Raw genomic sequence first — 25,711 nt, 5'->3', positions numbered from 1 at the left:
GTCTTTAAAATTGTATGTGTGACGACAACGTATTTTCTTATATTTACTTGGACTTCAGAGATGCTTTTAAAAAATCACATCCAAGCATCTTGAATATGTTTTGAATATGTTTTATTCTCCTTTAAAAGTCGCTTCCAGTTAGTTTTTCTAGGTATCAGAAAGTAGGATTACAGCAGAAAGTTCTGCTGGTTCCACCACACTAAGTTTTATACACGTCTAAAACATTTTCTATATTACATAAGGGCGGTAGACATTGACTGGTGGCCAAAAAGCCTGCTTTAAGAGAAAATAGCATATCAGTGATTAATTATAAAACAGAATAGTATTAAACTTTATTAAATGCATTCGTGGAAAAGTTCGAGGATAAGGATGTCATGTAAAAGCTAACTTGATGCTTTTGCCTAGAATTTTCTAAAAATGCCCATCCTAACCGCTGAAAGCAATGAAAAAGAACACTGCATTCTTTTCCTTTGGGAGTGAACAGCAAGAAAACATGCACGTCAATAGCAAATGCACGCTCATGCTTGATCCAGATGCACACATATGGGGAAAGCCTCGAATCTCTGGAATGCTCTATTCACCGTGCTTTTGGCATAATTCAAAACGAAGACAGGAAGCTCCTCCAGGACAGCTTCTCTGATACTGACACTGACTCGGACCTCATAGACACATAGGAAGAGGTAACTAACACTATTTGAGGTTTATGATGGATTAAGCGTTTCAAATGTCTTACCTTACTGAATCTTCTAATACCCTTGCCTGGAAGGTGATATTATTCTTGTTTTATAAGCTAACTGCAGAGTAGCAGTATAGCTTTCTAAGGTCACACAGCTGGGACAGGATGGAAATTAGAAGAGAAGAAGGGTTCTTAGAGAATATATATTTTGTTTAGAATTTTAGGATTAAGTAAGTTTACAGACCAGAAGAGATCTTGACACTTTAGCTTCTTCTTGGACCCCTTTAGTGACCTGGAAATCAAACTTAGGAGACCATACATCTTTCCCATTTTCCGACAGGTCAGTGTTAGAAAAGTGTTCCTATTTTATCCCAGACTTTATCTTCTTGCCACATTCCCAGCTCTCCTTCATAGTGTTAAGTAGAATAAGTCTCATACCTTTTCTCTATGATCGCATTTGAAAGCAGCTTTTTTGCCCAACTTTAAATCTTCTCTCCTTTTTTACTCAGCAAGGAATGTAATGTAGAAAGAGCACCAGACTTTCCTACCAGATTCGGGTTCAAGTCCCAGCTGTGTCACCCCAGGCATGTTGTCTATTCTCTAACATCTGTTAGTGGAAATAGTAATGACCTCCCTCCCAGGGTGATTCTGGGCAATTAATAAATGCAGTGAAGTTCCATGCATTAGAGAAAAACACTCTATAAAGATTGCTTCTTGCATTAAACTTACTAATTCCTTCACCCATCACTTAATGTTTTTCTTAGTTTGCTTAGTTTGTTGTAGGTCTTTCTTAAAATGTGACATCCACAATTCTCTAAATTGGGCAATGGCAGAGAGGTTGATTTAACCTTTGATCTGGACATAACATTTTTATTATCTGACGAACGGATGCTTCCTTGAAACCCAAGTTCTGGCTTTAATCACACTGACACCAGATTTGGCTTCTTATAAAATGGCAGATACTAGCAAGAGACATAGGGAAAGTATTTGTTTGGTTGAAACAGGCTGCATTCTGATACAGTTGGGAAAAATCTCAAATTTGCTTTGACTTGAAATTTTAGCAATATAGCATTGAAATCAGGACAGATATTCATAAAAGTGACACAGAGTGTCAATTGCTTTTAGGGTTTACAGATACATGTTGTTGCCGAATCTTTAATAAACTGTCTACAGAAATAAATTCAAGTGATGTTTCTCAGGACTGGTCTGGGAAAAGGAAGGGAAACATCAAAAGCAGAAGTAGGGCTATTTGCTTCTAAAACTGATTCTGTTCTTATATATAACTGTGTCATTGTCATTTAGGAAGAAGACTGTCTAAAATTATCAAAAGGCTGTAACATGAGCCACTTTGTAATAACTACTAAAATGACATTAATTTATTATAAAATCAGAGAATGCAAAGTATACAAATATCATGGGCTTAGGACAGTAGAGAAATAAAAAGTGTATGGGATTTAGAGACATGCCTGAGCCCAAATCCTGGCTTTTTTATTATCCAGCAGGATGATTGATTACTCTGAGACTCAGTTTTCTTATCTGTGAAAAGGGGATGACAGTGGTGCCCATCTCACAGCCTCAGCTCACATGAATTACTAACGTGAAATGTTTGTAACAGTTCCTGACACATAGTAAGTGCTCAATAAATGTTGGCTGTAATTTTTTTTTTCCTTTTATTGATTAGCTTCTCTAGCCTTAGGTGTTTTGATGTTGTTTTTGTTGTTCCCAGGTGAGAATTAGACAAATGGTACCCAACCCATCTGAAACAGTACCTGATGCAAAGCGTGTGCCCATCATGCTCGTCACCTATTTTTAAAATTATCATCCTCATCAGTATTATTATTCCCCATTTCATCCAACTAGACTGTCTTTCATTTATAATTTAAATGGCTCTACAGTGGTATAGTCTGCATTTTTCTTTAAGTTCCTAATCCATTTTCATGGGGCGGGAGGTATGACCATGGAAACCGATTAGCACTTCCTTAGTTTGCATTATTCAAAATATGTCATATTTGTCAGACTGCAAATGAGAGTTTTCAGTCACTGAAGAGACAACGCGTACTTAGAGTACACTTCAGTAGCTCCTCAATTTGTAGAGAAAAGCCTGAGCTCTTCCCTCTTTTAAAATGCAGATCACATAAAATTAATATCCGTACACAGACCTACCTGCTTAAGAAGTTTGAGAGCTAATTTAGCTTTGAAGATAATTGTAGGAATGATTAGGCCTGCAAGGAATTATATTTGACCTGAAAATTTTGTAAAGGATTTGCCCATATTTACCAAAGTCGCTTTCATCATTATCACCCTGTATTTCTGCTGCTCTGGACACATTTATATCAGCTTTTTCTGAAGAATGTTATTTGGAACACTGGTATCCCTTCAGTTATTAGTATGTGTTCTTCGAGTGAAGTAGTTTATGTGCAGTAAGTTTGAAAATGTTATATCCAAAAAAGTGAAGAGGGTGACCTTACTGTAGGATTTCTCAGAGCCTTCATTAAGTCCTCAAGTCCTTCTAGGACTCTCAGAGGCAATGTCGCCTACAGCTTTTCCCTAACTAATTTGAACCCAAGAAGCTTTCTTTTTGGAAAGCTTTCTTTAACAGCTTATCAGACAGACACTGTGTTCCAAGAAAAGCAGCTGCATAGCTGAGAAAGTGCTGATTTTGAACAATGTAAACAACCAAGTATTTTCCAGAGAAATATATGAGACACTCTCTATATGTATTCATCCACTTTTCCCCACCATGAGCATTTTCTTGAACAGACACCTCTGCAGGCAGGCCTGTGGTCTTCATCCAAATGAACCCTCATCCTATACACACACCCTGCACCTGTGCACATTCTGCCCCTATCCACATGCAGTTACCCAGCCCTGTTTCTCCCACCCCCCGTTCTCTGTCCACAGGCATTGCCAACCCTGTGGCATTTTACACCCATGCCATGGACTATATAGACACCCATTTGTGAGATTTGTACAGAATATGTGGAAAGGGGAAAGGAGTGACAAAATACATGCTTTCTTTTTTATAGTCGTTGACAGATTCTTTTTAAGCTTGCATAAGTGGACACACACTTATTTTCACAATCACTTAATATTAGAACCACCCTGAACTGAATTTAGGTCTTCTCCTGAAGGCTCTGCCCTTTGGTGCTTGTCCTTTCTTGGTTAAATTCAGAACCATTAGGTGCCCTAACTATAGCCCAAGTTAGAAATCACAGCATCCATTTCCAACTCATCTTTTCTACAGCTCTCATCTGATCTCATCTAAAGCTCTTTTTCTGATTTAAATGTATATGTCTTCCTGTCCCTGGACCCAAATGAACATGAACCTGAAAATAAGCGTGCAAAAACCTCAGCCAGGAGATACAAGATAGTAAGTCTGCTTTCTCAGCTTCATCTGCAACCACACACGTAACCCTTGACATTGATCGTCACTTCCTCTGTCACTTATAGTGGCTTATGTGCACATAACACTTTCTAAAGGTCGAGTCAGAGTCTCTGTAGTTCTTTGGAAACCCCTCTTCTCAGGGTTTTGAGCTCAGTGTCAACCTCAACCAGCAAGAGAGCAATGTCCGTAGGTGTAGATGGTGCACCTAAGATTCTTCCCCACACTGACGTCCTATTATTTTCCCTCCATCTTTTGTTATCCGTTGCCTGGGATGGTCTCACCCATCTGAAGTCCCTAGTATTCTCCATACTTATTAGGAACTGAGAGGCGATAATCTCCAGGCATGTCAGTGAAAAGGGCTGGTCACTATCCCCTACCCAGGCTCCTCAATTTCCTAAGACCAAATTGACCATTTTCCTATCATCAAGCTTTTGAAGAAGCAGGTCAGAACTCATTATTCCTGCTCCAGCTACCACAGGCTTAATGATCACTGGAAGGTCACTATTCTTAACTGTGTTCCTAGTGAGGTTTGGCTTTGCTTTTTCATTTACACGTTGTCAGTTCTACTTAATATATATGAGTGAGCTGTGTTGGAGGTACCGTCCTTGAGGAACTGTAGAAAGTTACCTGCCCCTTAACAATGTATTCCCCTAATAGCATGCTCTAGCCTAGGATTTTCCACCCTAATCCATTAAGTGAAATTCACTGATGTCTGTTGTTCTGTGGTATAGCATGGTGCCTCATAGTAAAAGTGTGGTTGAATGAAATTGTTTGCAATAAGACTTCAGGAAGATAAAGAACTGAGTCAGGAAACGGAAGACAAGTGCAATTTTATAATGGAAGATAGGAAAACTAGAAAATATACAAAGTCATATCATGAAAGATTTTAAGAAGGCAGAAGAGAAGGATGAGGTCAAAGATAAAAAGTTGTAGAATAAGATGGAGAAGAGAACAGATACACTTATTTTGCTTTACTTAATTAATTTTAATACCAATATAACCACATTGTTTTTCTCAGTGCTGTGCTACAGTAGGGCTTGGTTGCTTCTAGTAATGGGCTCAGCCTATTGGTGACCCTTTGGGTTCCTTGATCAATGTACTCAAGCTTATTAGAGTTTGACAGAAAATTTTAGGTAATTAAAGATTAGTCTTTATACATTGTGTGGCACTGATGAATTTATTACATTATGGGACAGTTTACCATCTTACAGGGAAAATAGATTTAAAAATCAATTGAAATCATTGAATGCAGGTTTAATTAGACTTGATCTAAGTGCTACCTGGCATATATTACATTATGACAAGCAGATGAAATGACCAGTTGTGCTTGTAGATACATGCTGTATGTTGCTTCTTTCTGATGTTCACACATGTAAATTGGAAAGTAAACACATTCCTTTAGAACTTAATATAAAAATTGATTGCTAAAAACAAATTTAGGTTGCCATAATAAACTTGGTCTAATCCTCATCCATCCACCTAAGACCAGAGCAGATAACTTGAATTTTATTTTATTTTAATCTTCCCCACCATCGATGCCGTCTCTCGAATTCAAAGCAGGTTTAAGGTTCAGTCCTAAACTTAGAAATGGTGTCTAGTGGGGATTATTTTTCTCTTATCTAGAATCAAATTGAGGATTTTCCAGGGACCTACACAGTAAGTAGGAAAGAGAGACTCTAACAGTTTTGAGGTTTGCTTGTTTGTTGGGCAGACTACTAACTAACAATAAATTTCTTGGCTACGGAGACTTACTTCTAGTACTGGTAAACGTGAATTGCTTCTCTGACCAAGTGATATGCCTTTCAAGTACTTTAAGGATTGGCCTGTGATTGTAACACTGGCGGAAGTTCGAGTTCCATTACTGTCACCAGGAGGTAACTACTTTCCTTAAATTTCTTCATCTGACTACTAATGATAATAATGACACTGAAATGAGCTTAAATTATGAATTCATAAGGCAGATTTTAAGAATCTCTTTATCCTTTAGTAGGAAAAATTATTGTCTCCCTCTTTCTTTCATGCTATCTCTTCTTCCCTTGAACCCCCACTAGTTCTTGAAACAAATACTATGCTAATTTTTAAAGTTTGAGGTTTTAAAAGTGTTACAGACTGAATATTTGTATCCCCCAAATGTATCTGTTGAGGCCCTAAACTCCACTGTGATGTTATTTGAAGATGGGGACTTTGGGAAGTAATTGGAGTTAGACGAGGTCATGAGAGTGGGGCCCTCATGATGGGATTAGTGCCCTTATAAGAAGAGCCACCAGAGAGCTTGCTCTCTCCTTGCCATCTGAGGACACAGGGAGAAGACAGCCATCTGCAAGTCAGGAGGAGGTTTCTCACCAGAATCTGACCTTGCTGGCACCCTGATCATGGGCTTCTAACCTCTAGATCTGTGAGAAATTAAGTTTCTGTTGTTTAAGCCACCCAGACTACGGTATTTTATAACAGCCTGAGCAAAGAGTTATTGGATTCTGATAGAGTTCTTTGATTACACTTTAAAATCATATTCCTCTTACATTGACTGTGTTTTCTTATTGTTAGCAGTAAGAATTAAATTATAAAAGTTACCACCATTGCTGTATATCTGTGATGAGCCACAGATATGCATCTCTGCTTCACGGGATGGAGTTAAAGTCGTCAAGAATAAGGCCTACTTCAAAAGATGCCAAGTGAACTTTAGAAGAAGGCGAGAGGGTAAAACCAATTGGTATGCTTGGAAATGCTTACACATTTTACACAATTTACACATTTGAGTGTAAATACAGTACACTCAAATATGGGTGATAGTTCATGTAACCAGCAGAGAGATCATTTGTCAGATTGCTTATGCCTGTGTTGAAGAGGCTATGATAGTCGGTGCAGCTTACACTCATGAACTTACAAAATATAGTATGAAGGTACTTTGTATTTGGATTCAGTTCACACCTGAACTACCACTGGAAATAAAGTTTTTGGGGCCCTGAAGAGAGCTGTGGAAAGAAGCTTTTCCATCCCTCACAGAACCAAACGATTCCCTGGTTATGGTTCAGAAAACAAGGAATTCAAGGCATAAGTACTTTGGAAGAACATCAGGGATCAAAACATTGCAGATTATATATGGAAGGAGATGGTGACGCTTACAGGAAAAAATTTACTCAGCACAAAAAGAAGGTAACTCCAGACACCAAAGAGATGTGCAAGAAAGTTCATGCTGCTGTATGAGAGAATCCAATCTATGAGAAGACACCTAAGAAAAAAGTTAAAAAGAAGAGGTGGAACTATCCCAAAATGTCTCTTGCTCCGAAGATCAGGTAGCTCAGAAAGCAAGTTTCCTCCAAGCTTTAGAGTGGGCTAGTGAGGGTTGAACCAAAACACTGCATTCCTATGAAGATTTTTCAGATAAGGACAATCAACTGATTGACGAAGAAGCTAAAAATAAATACATTGAAAAGTTACCACAATTTCATCTTTTGGTTTTCAGAAATAAATTTTAAAAAAAATCAGGTGTGGACTTCTGGTTTCTACTGTTCTTTGACAAATATCAGCACTACTGTTGACCTGTGAGCCTTTCACTTGACCTCTCTGGGCTTCAGTTTCTACAGAATGAATTGGCTGATACTTAACCTTACTTTCTGTTCTAAGCACTCTCTGATTTTATTCAATCCTAATATTGAGATCTGAGGAATTTATCGTAGAATAAAAGAGAAAATATCTGCATCCAAGGTTATTGAAAGCTGGTGAAATTTTTATTTGGTATACAAACTTCAATTCAGTTCTCAAATACTTACAAAAGGATATATAGCAAGCACTCCTGAACTGAAAATTTTAATCCCGTGACTTTTAATTTTTACTGTCTTTCTCCTTCCCGTTAGCACATCAGCCTGCCAAATACCAAAATCCGTTTGTTTTCTTATATGGATTCTTTTTTTCTTTTTTTTTTTTTTGTGGTATGCGGGCTTCTCACAGTTGTGGCCTCTCCCGTTGCAGAACACAGGCTCTGGACGTGCAGGCTCAGCGGCCATGGCTCACGGGCCCAGCCGCTCTGCGGCATGTGGGATCTTCCCGGACCGGGGCACGAACCCGTGTCCCCTGCATTGGCAGGCGGACTCTCAACCACTGTGCCACCAGGGAAGCCCTATATGGATTTTTTTTAATGATGCAATAAAGACCTTTAATTACTAATAGATATATTTTCTTCTTATAATGGAATCTTAATGTTTTAAAAGGGAGATATTCAGAGAACAAGTAATTGCTTTCTCATGTACTTTATGCAAAGCTGGTATAGGACATTTGATTTATTCTTGCTGATCTTCAGAATCTATTTAACGTGAATAAAAGCAGTATACTGTTTCCATATGGCAGGTGTCTTGAACTTTGCGTTAATTACTTTTCTTCCTTTTAACAAAAAAAAAAGATCTGTAGAAATCTTTATTGTTCTATCTAGACTCCTTTAACAGTGAATCAGTCACATTTTGACCTCGAAAATAACTACCAGATGATTTAGTAATGCGTTATTAAGACTGTTAGCAGAACAAGTTAAAATCTGAAAATGGGAAATTTCAGGTCTTTAGAGTATGTTTAAATTACCGCTGCCCTGTCTGCCTGGCATATTTTGCCTAGCTAAACTGAGTTTCCTTATTGTAGCAATAACTATGACTCATTTTCCGGTGATTGGCGACCACGCAGGAACCCTGGATTCCTAGGTCATCTTTCATTCATATGGCCGCCCATCATTTTACCTGTTTGTCTACTCCCTCCTGTGGCCCTGGTGCCTTCTACTCCCTGACTCTATTCTGATCCTTGAGCTTCCTCCTCAACCCCATCCCCTATCCTCAGTCATTTCTCTTTGTTTAACTGGAAGGTGGCTGTCTCCCCTGCAGCCCTGTCAAGTGGTTACTCCTCATACCTACTATGGGATGAACAAGAAAACGGGAACCTTCGTCATACAGCCACAAGGAAATAAATTCCACTAACAACCTGAATGAGCTAGGAAGTAGATTCTCCCCTAGAGTTTCCACGTGGGAGTGTGGCTCAGCCTACATCTTGGCTTCAGTCCTATGAGACCCTGAGTAGAGGACCTGGCCTGCCTTCTGATCTGTAGAAACTGTGAGATAGTAAATGGGTGGTATTGTAAGTTACTGGGTTTGTGGTCCTTCATTATGCAGCAATATAAAATTAATCCATGGCTCTCTGGCTTAGTCTTCTAGTCCTCTCTCCCCACCTACCCAGCAATAGCCACAATGGGGTCTTTGCTCTTCCTTGAATATGGGGACCGTGTTCCTCTGCAAGACCTTTGGACCATCTGCTGCTTCTGCCTGAAAAGACCTCCCCCTAAGAAAGGTATATGGCTCACTTTTTTTACCTCCTTTAGGTATTTGTTCAAATGGCTTCATATTAGAGAAGCCTTTCCTAATGCATATACATACATATGTAGTCATTATATATATATGTAGACTATAAAGTAGAAGCCCCACCCAGCACTCACCTACCTTGCTTAAGTTTTCTCCGTGGAACTTATCGTATCTGTATCATTTTTTTGTTTACCATGAGAATTCAAGCTCCATGAGGACAGGGATTTTTGTGGTGTTCTCTGTTGTATTCTGGTACATGGAGCAGTGCTTCCAACATGGTAGGTGCTTAATACTTGTTTGTAAGTGAATTCACATTTTCTGTTATTTTGACCTTATTATATTTCTATGGAAATTAATAATTTTGGAGACTCTTTTTTTCATTAAAAATGTTGTCATATTAAAGGAGAAGGAAGAAAAAATATTGGAAAAACCACAAGATTTTATAACTTAATACCTGCAGAATTTAAAACAAATCTAAATGCAATTCAGCAGAAAAATAGAGGCACTTAATAACTGTTTGGTTTCAGAGTACATGCCTCACTGTACAATTTAAAGCTTAGTGAATTTCTTATCACACAGGTTTGAAATACATTATACTCTAAGGTTATGTTCATACACTGGATAACTTTGATTTTTCTTTAACTTTGATCTTTTAATGCTAGCTTAAAAAAAATCCCTTTGCATTATTTCCTACTATTAAGAAATTTACATAAAACCGAACGGCACAAAAAATCCAGCAAAAATATAAATAATTCAAAACTTCAATAGTAAATATAGACCCATCACTAGTATTTGATACTAATTATTTAATAATTAAATCCGCTAATCCTCCATGCCTGTTATCTTTAGTAGAATGTTTTCATAGTGGCCTAGAATACTTTGATTTATTTTTTGACATTTGCAAACTATTCTTGTAAAGAGTTTCTACTGCCGGAGCATGTCCATTTTTAGTAAGAAATAAATTTTTGCTTAGCTGTCTATCAAGACTGTTTATACTTGGTCTTAAAAATGTCCATATTTTTTGCTTTTAAAAATGTCAGCATTAAGTCGGGTTTCCCCAGCCATTTATGTATAACCTCCTATAATTCCTTTCTTGCTACTATCCTTTTCCAATGGTCTCTGCTTAATATATATAGTGCTCTTTTCCTTTCAACATTTTTCTTTCTCTTAAAATTCAAACAATAAAATAGAATAGAATAAATTAACAAAAAGCCTTAGCAATAGTTTCTCTTGTAGGTCTAAACATGAGTCAGTTCAGACATGGGTGGCTAGTTGTTTTATCCCATGAATGAGTCATGGGCTTGGGAAATTCATTGCACCTCCTGCAAGAGCATTTTTCTCTCCAGTCTCTGATGAAATACCCTCCCCGCCTTGTTCAGGTGGAACATGTTCCTCTCACATATGGCATTTCTATGTCAGCAGATACTTTGAAAGCATAAAGCGTGGGATAAATTGACACTTTGACTCTACCATTACAAATCAATGTTGCCAACAGTTAGAAGGTTCTGTTCACATGGAAGGTAATAACCTTTCAGTCATTTGGTTTTGTATTTCCAGATTAAATAGCTAATAGTTTGTTATCCATTCATTATCATCGAAAATGTCTATATCTTTTCTCATTTATTCTGTTTTGGAAATTACATTCAGTAAACATTGACTTTTTATTGCTGTGCAGTTCTGTGAATTTTAACACATGTATAGATTCTTGTAACCACCACTGCAGTCAGGATACAGATCTCTTCCATCTCCACAGAGAAACTCCCACCCGCTGCCCCTTTGATGAATGCCTCCACCCACACCAACCTCTGACATCCATGATGTGAGTTCTCCATCACCATAGAGAAATGCTTTTTGAAAAAGTCATTGAATCATTGGTTGCAGATCCTCCTGAGACTGGCTTCATTTATTCAGTCTAATGCCTTTGAACTTCATCAAGGTGTTGTGCATATCAATAACAGTTTTTTTTTTCAATTGCTGAGTTGTATTCCATGCTACCGTACCACAACAAACTGTACCACAGTTTGTTGCACCATTCATATGAAAGTATATTTTGGTTGTTTCCAGTTTAGAGTGATTATGAATGGAGCTGCTAAAATATTCCTGTGTAGGTTTTTCTGTGATCCTAAGTTTTCATTTCTTTAGGGTAAATACCCAGGATTGGAATTTCTGAGTCATATGGTAAGTGTGTGTTGAACTCTATTAGAAACTGCTCTGTTTTCCCCACCAGCCGTGTATGAGAGTTTCAAGGGCTCTGCATCCTCACCAGACATTGTAAAATATAGTGTGACATCTCCTAATGCTTTTAATTTTCATTTCCCTAATGGACAGTGATGTTGAACAGTTTTCCATGGTCTCTTTGTTATCTGCATATCCTCTTCTGAGACACATCTCTTCGACTTTGCCCTTTTATTTATTATGTTGTTCATTTTCTTGCTGTTGAGTTTTGAGGGCTCTTTATGTATTTGGGATGCAAGTTCTTTGTCAGAAACATGATTTGTAAATGTTTTCTTCCAGTCAGTAGCCTGTCTTTTCATTCATTGTGTCTTTAACAAAGCAAAAGTTGTCAATTTTGATGAAGTTCAATTTATCAATTTTTTTTCTTCTTGAGATCATGCTTTTGGTATCATATTTAAGCACAATTTGATGAAGCCCAGTTCATGAAGACTTTTCTCCTATGGCTTCCTTTAAAATTTTTTATATTTTTATGTTTTACATTTAGGTCTATGAACCATTTTAACTTTTGTTTCAGTTGTGAAGTTTACGTAAAATTTCATTTTTTCCCCGATTGGATGTCTAATTGTTCCAGTACCATTTGTTGAAAGGACTACTCTTTTTCCATTTCATTGACTGTAACTTTGTCAGAAGCAGTTGGCCATATTCTCTGTGTACTCTGTTTCATTTATCAATATATCTGTCCTTTTGTCAATACCACAGTTTTGATTACTATAGATTTACAGCAAGTCTTAAAAATCAGTAGATGCAATTTCTCCATTCTTCTTCTTCTTTCTGAAAAGTACTTGGGCCATTCTGTTTACTCTGCCTTTCTTTATAACTTTTTGAATCAACCCGTCATTATGTACAAAAAATCTTGCTGAGATTTTAATTGGTATTGCCTTAAATCTGTAGATCAATTTAGGAAAAATCGACATCTTTATAAACTTGAGGCTTCCAGTATATGAACACAGTATGTCTCACCATTTATTTAGATCTTTTTTGATTTCTTCCATCAACTCTTATAGTTTTCAGCATATAGATCTTGCACATTTTGGTTAGATCTATACCTAAGTACTTTGTTTTGGACTTACTATAAATGATAAATTTTTTAAAAATTTCAGTTTCTAATTGCTACATATTTGTATGCTGACCATGTGTCTTGTGAAACTTTGTAGTTTCAATATCACTTCTGTTTTCAAAACTTTTGTAGTGTTATTCGTATCTGTCCTTCGAGTTTGTCACCCAGGTGACAGTCTGGGACCTGGGGGATGGTGTAGTCCATAGATTATTTCTCAGAGTATCTGATATGTGGTTTAGATCCATGCATGCACAGCTTGAGGTAAGCCCAGAAGTCCATGAACGACATTAAGAAGTCCCTTCCTGAGCTCCTTCCTCATTACACTCTCTCTGGCATATTCCCATTTCCTGTGGATTTCCTGGAAGGAAAAGATCAAAAGACCCTTCATTCAGAAAGCTGGGGTTTGATTTTCCCTTCTCTGCCTTGCAGCTGCACCCTCTTCTGGGGCCAAGAGGTAGGAGAAGAGAGAGAGAAAAAGTAAAGGGCATGCATCCCATGCCCTTGGGATCACAGCTCCAATCAGAGAGGAAACTTTCCCTTCCTCATAATTTTAGGCTTCTGCACTTCCTCCAAGCTGTCACTTTTGTTACTGTCACCACTGGATTGCTTGGGGGCTGAGACACAAGAGAGTGGAAAAAAAAAAGTGATTTCATCATTCTTCTGAGTGTTAGGAGACCTCTTTTCTGTTCTTTGAGCCAGAACCAGAGAGTTTCTCCTGGAGCTATCTTTGTCTACACCATGACCATCTCTGGGCTTGGGGCTGTTTTGAGTCTAGATCATGAGATGCGAGAGGAGAAAAAATGGTAAACTAATTGCTGGTTCAGTGGCATTTAAAATTCTAATCTTCCCCAGTATTCCCAGCAGTGTTTACTTTGAGTCCTCAAACAGCTGCTCTGTGCATTCTGTCCAGGTTTTATAGCTTCATCCAGTGGGTGCAAGAGGGTAGAGTAAGCTTCCTCTATCTTACTTGCAGCATCTTATCTCCCAAAGGGCAGATGATGGTGACCTGTTAACTTGAATGTAATTTTGGTTGCCTGTGAATCCAAGGACATTTACAAGATGCCAAGATGTTTTCTCACCTTGCTGTTGAGGTATCTCTTACATTTAAAGAGATGGATATTTCTTACATTTCAAGAGATAGTTGAACTGTTTAAGGCGCTGGAAATGTCATCTAGCCGTGTGCCCAAGAAGAGGAGGGGGACTAACATTTGCAGTCTTTGCCCTATTTTAAATGTCTATTGCCCCCCCCCCCCGACCTGCCAAATTCGATAGGGGTGGCCATGTAACTGAGCTCTGGCCACTGGATCGTAAAGAGAGGAAAGCACACCGGTTCTGCATCTGTCCAATAAGAGTTCCTCCATGCTTTTATCCCCTTCTGCTGTTTGGAGACCTTAGATGCCACAAGGTGAACATGGCAGAGCCTTCATCAGCCTGGTTCCTCAGATCACTGAATAGATGACCTACATTTGCAACCATAGTTAATTTGAAAGTTGCTAAGAAAGTAGATCTTAAAAGTTATCATCACAAGAAAAATAATTTTTGTAACTGTGTATGGTGATAGATGTTAACTAGACTTATTGTGATGATCATTTCGTAATATACACCAATATAGAATCACTGTGCTGTATACCCAAAACTAATATACTGCTATATAGCAGTTATACTTCAGTAAAAATGTATATTTGAATAACAAATAAAGAGATAGTTTATATTTTACATTTAGCATTGAATCGTTTCCAACTACAGCTCACTACATATATATATATATATATGTATATTTAATAGAGTCATGAGGAGGGAAAGATTTCTTTAGCTTATTTGTATTTAGGCAGTTACTCATATTTGGATAGTACTGTTTTCAGCAGTAAAGAGGAATCTACAAGCCAATTAGTCTGAAAAACTGGTAGTCAACGTATCTATGATGTGCTCTTGGAACTTTGTGTCCCGGATGGTATAACAGTTGTACTCATTACCATACACAAAAGCATTTTTTTTTTCTTGCCACGCTTGCAGGATCTTAGTTCCCTGAGCAGGGATTGAACCCAGTGGCGGCAGTGAAAGCGCGGCAGTGAGAGTGTGGCAGTGACAGTCCTAACCACTGGACCGCCAGGCAGTTCCCACAAAAGCATTTTTATATTTAAACTTTAAGGTCTTTTAATTTTGGACACATAAATCTTGTGAGATAAGTAGAATGGTTTACTACCTTCATATTTTATAGCTCGTAAATCTTAATAGAGGCTGAATTGCCCTCTCATGATCACCTAGTTGTTTACTCTGAAGAGCCAACACCGTAACCAAGGACTTTTGTTACTCAAAGTTCACTGTGCTTTCCACTAAACCATGCTCCATTATTTACTGGTGTGTGATGACATGGATCTGTTTGATCCAAAAATACTGAGCTGTCCATAACCCCGGACAAGTCTTAAAAGACAGTCTACACTTCAAACTCTCTTGGTAGGCATTAGGCAATGTCTAAGGAATTTTGACAGAGAAAATAAAATACAATAGTGATAGCAGGTCTTAAGAAGGAAATCTGACATGGACGGGATGGAAGAGAAAGATTCTGGAAGATGGGAAGTAGGTTCTTCAAGTGTAATGAAAGAAAGTTGATGAAACTAATTGGGATGTTACCATTGGGAAGGGACACATGTAAGGGGCATTATACAGGAAGAATCAGTAGCGCTTGATGACTTATTGAATGGTAGGGACGAGGCACTGGTAGAGATGGAATATTCTGTGGTTTTGGTCTTTGGAGAATGATATGATACTGATGTGAGCTGGGGTTTGGGAAAAGGACTAGTTAGGTTTCAAGCTTATAGAATGTTCAATTATATCAGGACGAAAGGAAGTTGGAGTTCTGGAATAGGAAATCAGATCAGAGTAGGAAATATAGGTTTGTGGTAGATCCTCAAAGATGTGACAATTGAATCCCATAATAATGGACAGAATTTCTGAAGACAAGTTTATAATGAGAAAAGAGGAGAAAACAAAGGACTAAAGCTTCGAGTGTGTAAGCTATAATATTAAGAACTACTGAAAAGTTTTATTTGAATATTAGTTTGAAAGTATCCTATGGCTTCTGAAATTTTTGAAGTTCAGCCAGAATAGAGGTGTGTTCAGGCATGCATACTTAAGTAGAACTCGCACTTCTCTGAGGCCAAAGTAAATCTAGCACTGCCAGGTGAATGTGTGCACCAGAAAGAGTCAGAATGCACTTAGTTAGTTAGTTAGTGGCACTTGTTTACTGATGGCCTTTGCTTATATTTCTGTCCAGGTGAGATTTTCACTTCCCAGTTACATGTCTAGATGGGTTAAAGGCCAGGCATGTCTCCAAGATGATGATCCCGGTGCTTAGTCCCAAGACTACTTTATATTCACAAAGCCTGACAGTGCTAATGACGATTTTCTCCTGGATGTTTACAGAGTCATTTGTATCTCTGTGGCATTTCCAAAATAGAGGAGGTATTTACATGTTGCTCTTTAACCTTTCCATAGGATTTTTTTTTTCTTTTTGCTCTACTAAGGATGGTACAGTAGGTGGTGAAGAAGTTTAGAGGAAAAGTGTCATTAAATTGTCTTTTGTGGGCTTCCCTGGTGGCGCAGTGGTTGAGAGTCCGCCTGCCAATGCAGGGGACGCGGGTTCGTGCCCCGGTCCGGGAGGATCCCACATGCCGCGGAGTGGCTGGGCCCGTGAGCCATGGCCGCTGAGCCTGCGCGTCTGGAGCCTGTGCTCCACAGCGGGAGAGGCCACAACAGTGAGAGGCCCGCATACCGCAAGAAAAAAAAAAAATTGTCTTTTGTTAGAAGACTGTTTCACATCCCTTTTCCTTCAGTCTTCTAAAATGTTTGTAAGTTTTAGCATGTGAAATTGAATATTTCATTAGGAAGCATTAGGGGAGTTATTTTATTTTTTTTTTTTTAAGATTTTTTTTTTTGATGTGGACCATTTTTAAAGTCTTTATTGAATTTGTTACAATATTGTTCCTGTTTTATATTTTTGGTGTTTCAGCCGCAAGGCATGTGGGATCTTAGCTCCCCGACCAGGGATCGAACCTCATCCCCTGCATTGGAAGGCAAAGTGTTAACCACTGGATCACCAGGGAAGTCCCAGGGGAGTTATTTTAAAGGAAGATTTTAAAGAAACTTAATCACTAATGTATTATGCATGCTGAAAAACTAAGTGATAAGGAAGTATAGATTTGCGTTGCTGAAATTTTCCCTTTCTCTGCCTTCCATCTTGTTGGCATGGTTAAATATTTAAGTGTACCTGCTGAGGGAAATAGGAACTTGATGTTGTGATTGAAATAATGTGGCTGCCATGAACTATTCATCTTTTACTTCTCTTATAGCTCTCTGCATTAAGCAGTGGTAATGACCTGGCAAGAGAGTGAAATGACATAGTTTTTTTTTCTTCTTCCTATAGATTAAGATAGTTATTTATTACTGCAGCCTGTTCTTACTGCCATATAAATTGCTAGGAAAGTGTACAAAGACCTCTTTTGTTTCTTAGTTCAGTCAAATTTGTATCCTTGTGAAAGTGCCAGGTTGCAGTGCCATAATGGCAGTAAAATATATACGTATACAGTGGATACTATAAGGAAAACTAGCCCTTGTAGTTGACTGTAAGTGTTAAAGTTACTTTCTAGGTTTGGCATGCATTTTGTTTGCTTCATTTGTTTTGGGGAGAGGTTGGAGGGGAAGGTGGGGAGTGAGGAGAAGAGGCTAGGATGTGCCCAAGATTTTCCCCAAGGCTGTATCAGCCCATGATAGCCTATGATGCCTATGATGAGATCAACTGATGGATTCCAACCATGTCAGAGCACGAAGCTTGAGTGCTAATATGATAACTGTCAAAGACCAATTCTTTGTTTTGCAGTAACAGAAACTGAAATCCAGGGAACTGAAGCAATATGTTGTTGATCACATAGCTAGTGAGCAGCTGAGCTGGATGGAGTATTGGTTTTTTGATTCCTAGCCTAGAAGTCTCTTCAATATATCTCCCATGCAGAGAGGATGAATTTCTATTAGATAAAAGTTAGTGCAATTTTGGTGATGAATAATGGTTAAGCAATTAGTAGTAGCCTCCTGAACTTGATGGGTGATTAATTGAAAGCATCATTAATCACTTAAGGATGATTTTTTTCTAAATTTTTTTGAAATCACCTTTGAAACAGCCTTTGGAAACATGAAATAGGTATTTCAGTTGTGACTGTCCTGATTGAAGAGAAGTGTTGAATATCCATGCTCTGTGGGTTGTCAGTTGTTACAGAATAAATAGGAAACAGCTTCTACATTTCACATTGCAGTTCACTGACAGGATGACCCATGATTTTGGGTGTCTTGTGTTTAGTTCTTAAGTTTATAACCTGAATTCCCCATTCTGTCTCCCACAAATCTCAGGGGAAGAAGCATGATTTAGGGTACTCAGAGATTCTTATCCAAAATGGTTTGTGAAAAAAAAAAAAGGTTTTAGAATCTCTCTAGTGTCCCTATATCTAATGTGACACAGAGGCACAGTGAGCAAATGCTTTTAGAAAGGATGGCACTGATAGACCTGCTCAACGTAGCGTTCCCACGAACGTTCAATTTGTAAAAAACAAACACAATATCTGTGAAGCTCCAAAAAAGCAAAGCACAATAAAATAAAGCACAATAAAACAAGATATGCCTGTATTTAAAAAGCAGCCAGAAGCTTTTTTAAAGGGAATAAATAAAGCTAGAGTTCGGAAGCTTACTCCCATACTCCCATGGTGCATTGCTTCTTCATCTACCTTTGGCACTTTGAAAGGTTCACTTTGTATTGTAACGTTATAAACTTGTGTGCTTTGCACTTCTAGGAACGTAAGCTTTATAACATCATCTGTCGTTACTAAGTCTTTGTACCTCTAATGAGCACTTAATCACTCTTGAAATGCATGTGTCCTGAAATCCTATAATCTTTTACTATAGTCTTAGATGCCCATTTTAGTAAAATTTCTAAAGAGAATTGAATGAAATATAATACATTAATGACAATAGCAATTCTGTTGATACTGCTACTACTACTACTACTGGGATGGATCGGGGGTAGGAAGAAGCACTTATTTTGTGTAAGTCATTGTGCTGAGAACTTGACATAAATCGTGTCACAATGTAATCCTTAAAACAAAATTATCATCTCCATTTTACAAAGTTTCATATGGTTAAGTGTCTTGTCCAAGGTCATGAAGCTAGCAGATAACTCAAACTCCTGAGTTCACACTTTTAACTGTTATTGCATGTGTTGGTTTATTACCCAGTCCTGGGAGAGGGTGTGATAAATCTATCCTCTCATTCAAATCATTATGACATTATTTGCTTTAGTCAATGAAAAAATTTGAAACATTAAACCTAAGCTTTGTATACCTAGAAATTAAGCTCAGTTTGCTCAGCAAAAATTTTAAACAATGCCTATGAGAAAAAAAAGGTGTCTTTAATTGTTATTGAGTATCAGTTTTGGGGAAAAAGAAGTCTGCAAATTTCTAGAAAAACCTGTGAGTAGAACCAGGACTTTTATTAAAATATCTGTTTCACTATCGGGTACTAAATAATTGTACAGAGATATGTCAAGTCATGATTTATGACAAGTTATTATGTCATTTTCAAGTAGGAAAATGGTATAATTAATTGTTAAAATCATCCCAGAATTGAAGCTAATGTAGTTTTTTACAAAATCATAGATTATACTGTCATCTGTATACACATCTTCTTTGTAATGAATGCTTAAGTTTTCTGTTAATTTAAAATAATTGAGTCAATATTATGATTTACACTGACTTAAAAATCACCAAGAAGCATTTTATTTTATATTTTAGTAAGAACCTTAATATACTATTTAAGTAAACCACTTGTATTTTTCTATGTACATAATCTTTATTTTATTACATTATGACATTAGCTATGTATATGTCACCAGAGTTTTTCTATTTCGGTTTTCTTAAAATCATAATTCAAAAGATGTGTTTAAATTTGTACTTTATATATTTTGAGAAAAATCCTCCTATGATCTGGTAACAATTGGGTTTCCTTTTCGCCTAACTTATTGTTTTAATTAGCATTTTAGTAAACTACTTATACTAATTTTCCTATTCCTGTTTTCTGACACCTCCAGTAATAAAATAGTGACATTTTGAAGGAATTGGTTGAAAGACACCCTTTGTATTCAGATTAAAGTTAAACACAAATTTAAAAAATGAAGCAACTGACAAAGGATTAATCTTCAAAATTTACAAGCAGCTCATGCAGCTCATTATCAAAAAAACAAACAACCCAATCCAAAAATGGGCAGAAGACCTAAATAGACATTTCTCCAAAGAAGATACACAGATTGCCAACAAACACATGAAAGGATGCTCAACATCACTAATCATTAGAGAAATGCAAATCAAAACTACAATGAGGTACCACCTCACACCAGTCAGAATGGCCATCACCAAAAATCTACAAAGAATAAATGCTGGAGAGGGTGTGGAGAAAAGGGAATCCTCTTGCACTGTTGGTGGGAATGTAAATTGATACAGCCACTATGGAGAACAGTATGGAGCTTCCTTAAAAATCTAAAAAATAGAACTACCATACGACCCAGCAATCCCACTACTGGGCATATACTCTAAGAAAACCATAATTCAAAAAGAGTTATGTACCCAAATGTTCATTGCAGCTCTATTTACAATAGTCAGAACATGGAAGCAACCTAAGTGTCCATCAACAGATGGATGGATAAAGAAGATGTGGCACATATATATGGTGGAATATTACGCAGCAATAAAAAGAAATGAAATTGAGTTATTTGTAGTGAGGTGGATGGACCTAGAGTCTGTCATACAGAGTGAAGTTAAGTCAGAAAGAGAAAAACAAATACCGTATGCTAACACATATATATGGAATCTAAAAAAAAAAAAGAAAAAAAATTGTTATAAAGAACTTAGGGGCAGGACAGGAATAAAGATGCAGACGTGGAGAATGAACTTGAGGATATGGGGAGGGGGAAGGGTAAGCTGGGACGAAGTGAGAGAGTGGCATGGACTTATATATACTACCAAATGTAAAATAGATAGCTAGTGGGAAGCAGCCGCATAGCACAGGGAGATCAGCTCAGTGCTTTGTGACCACCTAGAGGGGTGGGATAGGGAGCGTGGGAGGGAGGGAGACGCAAGAGGGAGGGTATATGGGGATATATGTATATGTATTGCTGATTCACTTTGTTATACAGCAGAAACTAACACACCATTGTAAAGCAATTATACTCCAATAAAGATGTTAAAAAAAACAAAGTTGGGGAAGGGCCAGTGGATGGATGAAACAAGAAAGGCAGAATGCTGGGAATTGTTGAAGGTGGGTGGTGATGGGTATGTGGAGATTCACTGTACTCACCTCGACTTTGATGTGTGTTTGGAAATTTCCATAATAAAAAATTTTTTTTCAAAAAGAATATAAAATGACTAAATAAAGAAAATGAAGTGTCGCTTGGTCAATTAAGCTTAGATATAGGTTACAGCAACACCCCATACCAATGGGTGACTTGCTACCTATCTTAAAAAAAGGTGCAAGGGAAGAATATCATTATGTATTACAGTGTTCCCATGACATGATGCCAACATTTATTCTGTATATTTTCTTGCCCAGAAAAGAAAATTTGAGAATCTTAAAGGATGGTGGTTGTTCATTTTATTTTAGGTTTTCATTATTTTTGTCAGCCATAAAGTTTGTATGTTGATGACAGTGATGATGAGGAAAATCTTAATAATAAAATTTTCATCATCATTGCGTTGAGAAGAGTTGTTCAATGACCAACAGACTTAAAGAAGATAAAAACCTGGGTTTCTGGCTTTGCCAGTTTGTTTCCACGCATGAGTCTTTCTCTCTTCATGAATCTCAGTTTCTTTATCTGAAAAAGTAATGGGTCATCCTAAATGATCTCAGTGGTTAATTTCTGTCTTCATGTACTGTGATTTTCTGATGTTTGCTGGGAGAGAATCTTCTTTACCTGGTCTCTGAGAAAGAAAAATGAAAAGGCACAAAATCAGATGTTATAGCCGATGGCCGGGTCATAGAGGAATATAGGGTTATCTGTACTCTCTTCTGTTTTATTCAGCTGTAGTTTCTGTAATAGATGAGCACAACATCCCATGCGATTGGTATAGAGGAGCCGTGGCTGATGCCGTTGTAGTGACAAGGGGTTACCAAACAGGGCATGGATCCATGATCTTGGCGGCCACTCCTGAGAGCCGTGAGATGGTTTAACCTTCATGAGGTAGCTTCGTGCACTTACCACACCAATTCGTGATTCTAGTAACAGGTTTCAATGTATTTTAAGCAGATTTGTTTATTACAAGCAACGCAAGTAAAGAGCGGTGTTAGTGGTTTTCAGAAACAAACATGTTTGGACATACTTTCAGGGAAGAGATGATTCTCACCTTTCCGCTTCCTTTATTTTTGATTGCAGAACTTCAGATGGTGGCAAGGTTGTTGGCACCATACAAGTCAGTGTCGTGAAGATGGGGGAGATTGAGGATGGGGAAGCCGACCACATCACGACAGATGTGCAGGGACAAAAGGTAGGGTCCCAGTCAGCTCACTGCACAGATTAAATTAGAAACGATCAGCTTTGCCAGCTGCCTGGATCGCCACTACCTCTGTGGGGTATGAAATCTCATTATTCCAAAGCTAAATGAGAAATCAGCTTTGGAATGGGAGTACCGTAAGTGTGTCTCATCCTCGTAACCCGACAGCCTATTTGCATGGAACTGTGCAAAGCCATGCACCATTCAAAACACCATTCTCTTTGTAGCTGGCTCCCATGTGGACACAACCTCTTCTCGGTTCGAAAAAAAAGTATTGATCACTGTTGCTTCCTGCCATAATTAACCCTATGTGAGATGCACAGAAGATTCTGGAAGGCCTATTGCCAAAAGTAACCACTTCTCCGCTCTCGAAATTCTCTTTGGAAAGAGATGCAGTTTGAATTTGGATTTCGTTTTTATGTGAAGGAGGACAGATTTAACAACTTTGTGCCTTGTGAAATTGCAGAGAGAGAAGCAGGAAGTAGTAAACGGTGGAGGGGGAGCTCTGCTTGAGGAGCGATGCCAGCTGGGAGCGAAGCAGCTTCCTTGAAGGCCAGGATAAAAACCCCAGTATTATCAACATCCAGGGCTTTTACTTGTTTTCTACTTTCTTTTCTTTAAGAGAGAGACTTGATATAAGTATTAGTCTAAAGTTCTGTCTTAGGAATGTGATTGCCTGTTTTACTGAGACACCGGGGACAGATTTACGAACTGCTAATAGTTTTTTTTTTTTCCCCCAGGGAAGTGAATTTGTTTGTGTACTAGAATGCCTACCTTTTCATAAATGAGCATTTTTTTAATGACAAGGTCTATTGTGACCTATTTTCTGGCTTAGTGTTGCTTATCTGGGAGCATATTTTAATTTCTGGTACATCTACATGGGAGACGGTGCAGTGCTTATCTAACACTTAACAAATCATTAACTTTACCATAATAGATAAAATCTAAACTGCCTTTCAAAAAAATATTGTTCTTGCCCAGCATAGGCTAGGGTCTTACCGCATCCCCAAGCCTCATTCTTCTCTGTTCCCTACTACCCCTCAGAATAAAATCCAGGTCACGAACACATTCCAGTTAGGACCAATGTCTGAATCAGGTTGCTTGCAAATGTCAGGGCCATGGTGATGTCATGCAGCAGAGCGTTTTAGGATGTGTGTATTTAAGATTCTTGCCTTGTGGATGGCTCTGTCCTTCAACCCTTGTTAGCTCTGGAGTTCTACGTAAGACTCCTATTAGTCACCACCACATGGATGCTTATACTACAAAGATTAAGGAGGGAGGATCTGTAAGCTAAGAAGGTGGGGAGGGTGTGGGAGACGGGGACAGAATGAACTAAGCGCATGCGCTAGGAGACCAGGAGCTAAAACACTTCCCATCTCAAAGCAGGCCTGCTTTCCCTGTTCCCAATCTATTACCAGCCACCTCTCTATTTTTCTCAAAGCTGGCTCACCCCTTGACTCCTTTACAACGTTGCTGTTACGGGGTAGCACAAATTGAATCATATTCTTTTCATAAATGGAGAACTTGACACCCAGGAATATGCCCCACCAAAGTCGTACATAATGTTTCTGACTTAGTAATGTGAACTTAAAAATAAAGACTTAACTGAGCCGTTCTAGAAATAGGAGGTGGTAGTGTCAGCAAGTACCTTGTAGGAGTCATAAGTGTACTAAAATGGTAAACCCTTAAAGCAGTGTTGGTTTTAGCTCTGTCCTATCTGGATTCTTAGTAAACCTTGACCTCTTGTGAAGTGTTTCATAGAGTTACTTATAAACCCTACTGGCAATCCCTAGGAGTAGTCATGAAGGACACGTAATAAGGTCCACTATGCATGGTATTTCGAAGAGTTATGTGGAAATAACTATATCTTGGTGTTTTTCAAAGCGTGGTCAGAATCATCAGAGGTGTTTGTTAGAAATTCAAATGTGGGGACCCTTTTGCAGAGCTGCTAAATCAGAATCTCTATGAAGTGTATTAACACAATCTGTTACTAATAGTGATTTAAGTCCTGAAGTTAGTCAATGGCTGAAATATATGAAAAGACAAAGTAACTGAAAAGACAAAGTAACTGAAATGGAGGTTATCCCTAAAACAACATCCCTCTCACTGGTTTGTGTGAATGGGGGAGAAAGAAATGGTACTACTCTTAAAACCATAGTCATGTATTGAGTGACACAGGCTCTCTCTCATTTATAAGGAGCAGCCAAAAGGTTCATACCTATGTTTATCAGCTTGGGCTGTCATAATAAAATACCAGAGACATAAACAATGGAAATTTATTTTCTCACAGTTTTGAAAGGCTACGAAGTCCCAGATCATGGTGTCAGATGATTCAGTTCCTGGTGAATGCTCTCTTCCTGGCTTCCAGATTTCTTGCTGTGTCCTCACAAGGCTTTTCCTTGGCACAGATGCACAGAGAGAGAGAGGGAGAGAGAGAGTGAACTCTGGTGTCTTCTCCTCTTCTTGTAAAGGACACCAGCCCTAGCATTAGGGTCCTACTCTTATGACCTCATTTAACCTTAATTACCTCCGTAAACATCTTATCTCCAAATACAGTTACGTGGGACATTGGGACTTCAACATATGATTCTGAGGAACACAATTCAATTCATAACAATACCCCGATATAAAATATTACATTTTAATCTTGACTCTTACATTACCTCCAGAGCATGGAATAAAATATAAATGAGGGCTTCCCTGGTGGCACAGCGGTTGAGAATCTGCCTGCTAATGCAGGGGACATGGGTTCGAGCCCTGGTCTGGGAAGATCCCACATGCCGCGGAGCAGCTAGGCCCGTGAGCCACAACTACTGAGCCTGCGCGTCTGGAGCCTGTGCTCTGCAACAAGAGAGGCCACGACAGTGAGAGGCCCGCGCACCGCGATGAAGAGTGGCCCCCGCTTGCCACAGCTAGAGAAAACCCTTGCACAGAAACGAAGACCCAACACAGCCAAAAAAAATAAATAAATCAAAATAAATTAAAAGAAGCTTCAACATTAAAAAAAAAATGACAAAGGAAAAACATTTTAAAAAAATATAAATGAAAATCCAAACTCTTTCCTCTCACATACATTTACTTACTTGTTTCCTAAAACCATATTATTATGTACTTTTTATCAAGGGAAACTTGTACAGAGGATCATTCACCATATTATACTGGTTCAAACTTCTATTTCATACGTACATACATAGAAATAGAATACAACGTGTTAAAATCACGTAGCAGTAGAAAGAAAAATTCACAAAAGGCCTACAAACATCGTCCTTTTACAAAGCTAACATATTAGGTGAAATATCACATTAGGTATACCAAGCTTTTTGTTTTTAATTTTGGGGTCATCTTTGACTCCTTTCTTCCTCTCATACCTACAGTCAGTATGTCAGCAAATCCTGTTGATTTTGACTTCTGAATAAATCTAGAGCCCGGCAACTCGTGAGCCCT

The 25,711-nt window shown here is 38.2% G+C and overlaps 1 protein-coding gene across 4 annotated transcripts in view; it reads left to right on the top strand.

Annotated features, from left to right (window-relative positions):
• Nucleotides 1-25,711, top strand: part of INPP4B (inositol polyphosphate-4-phosphatase type II B) — a gene marked incomplete at its 3' end in the record, with an annotated part of 719,784 nt that overhangs the window by 482,884 nt on the left and 211,189 nt on the right. For all 4 annotated transcript variants that reach the window (XM_082653036.1, XM_082653035.1, XM_082653034.1 and 1 more), the window contains one exon: nt 22,150-22,261. In XM_082653036.1, coding sequence (XP_082509162.1) covers nt 22,150-22,261 — 112 coding nt within the window. The remainder of the gene's footprint in view (nt 1-22,149; nt 22,262-25,711) is intronic.

Source organism: Grampus griseus (assembly GCF_964374135.1).
Source record: "Grampus griseus genome assembly, chromosome: 4".
Taxonomy (NCBI): Eukaryota; Metazoa; Chordata; class Mammalia; order Artiodactyla; family Delphinidae; genus Grampus; species Grampus griseus.
The sequence above is the reverse complement of the archived record's forward strand: the minus strand, read 5'-3'. Positions and strand labels throughout refer to the sequence as shown.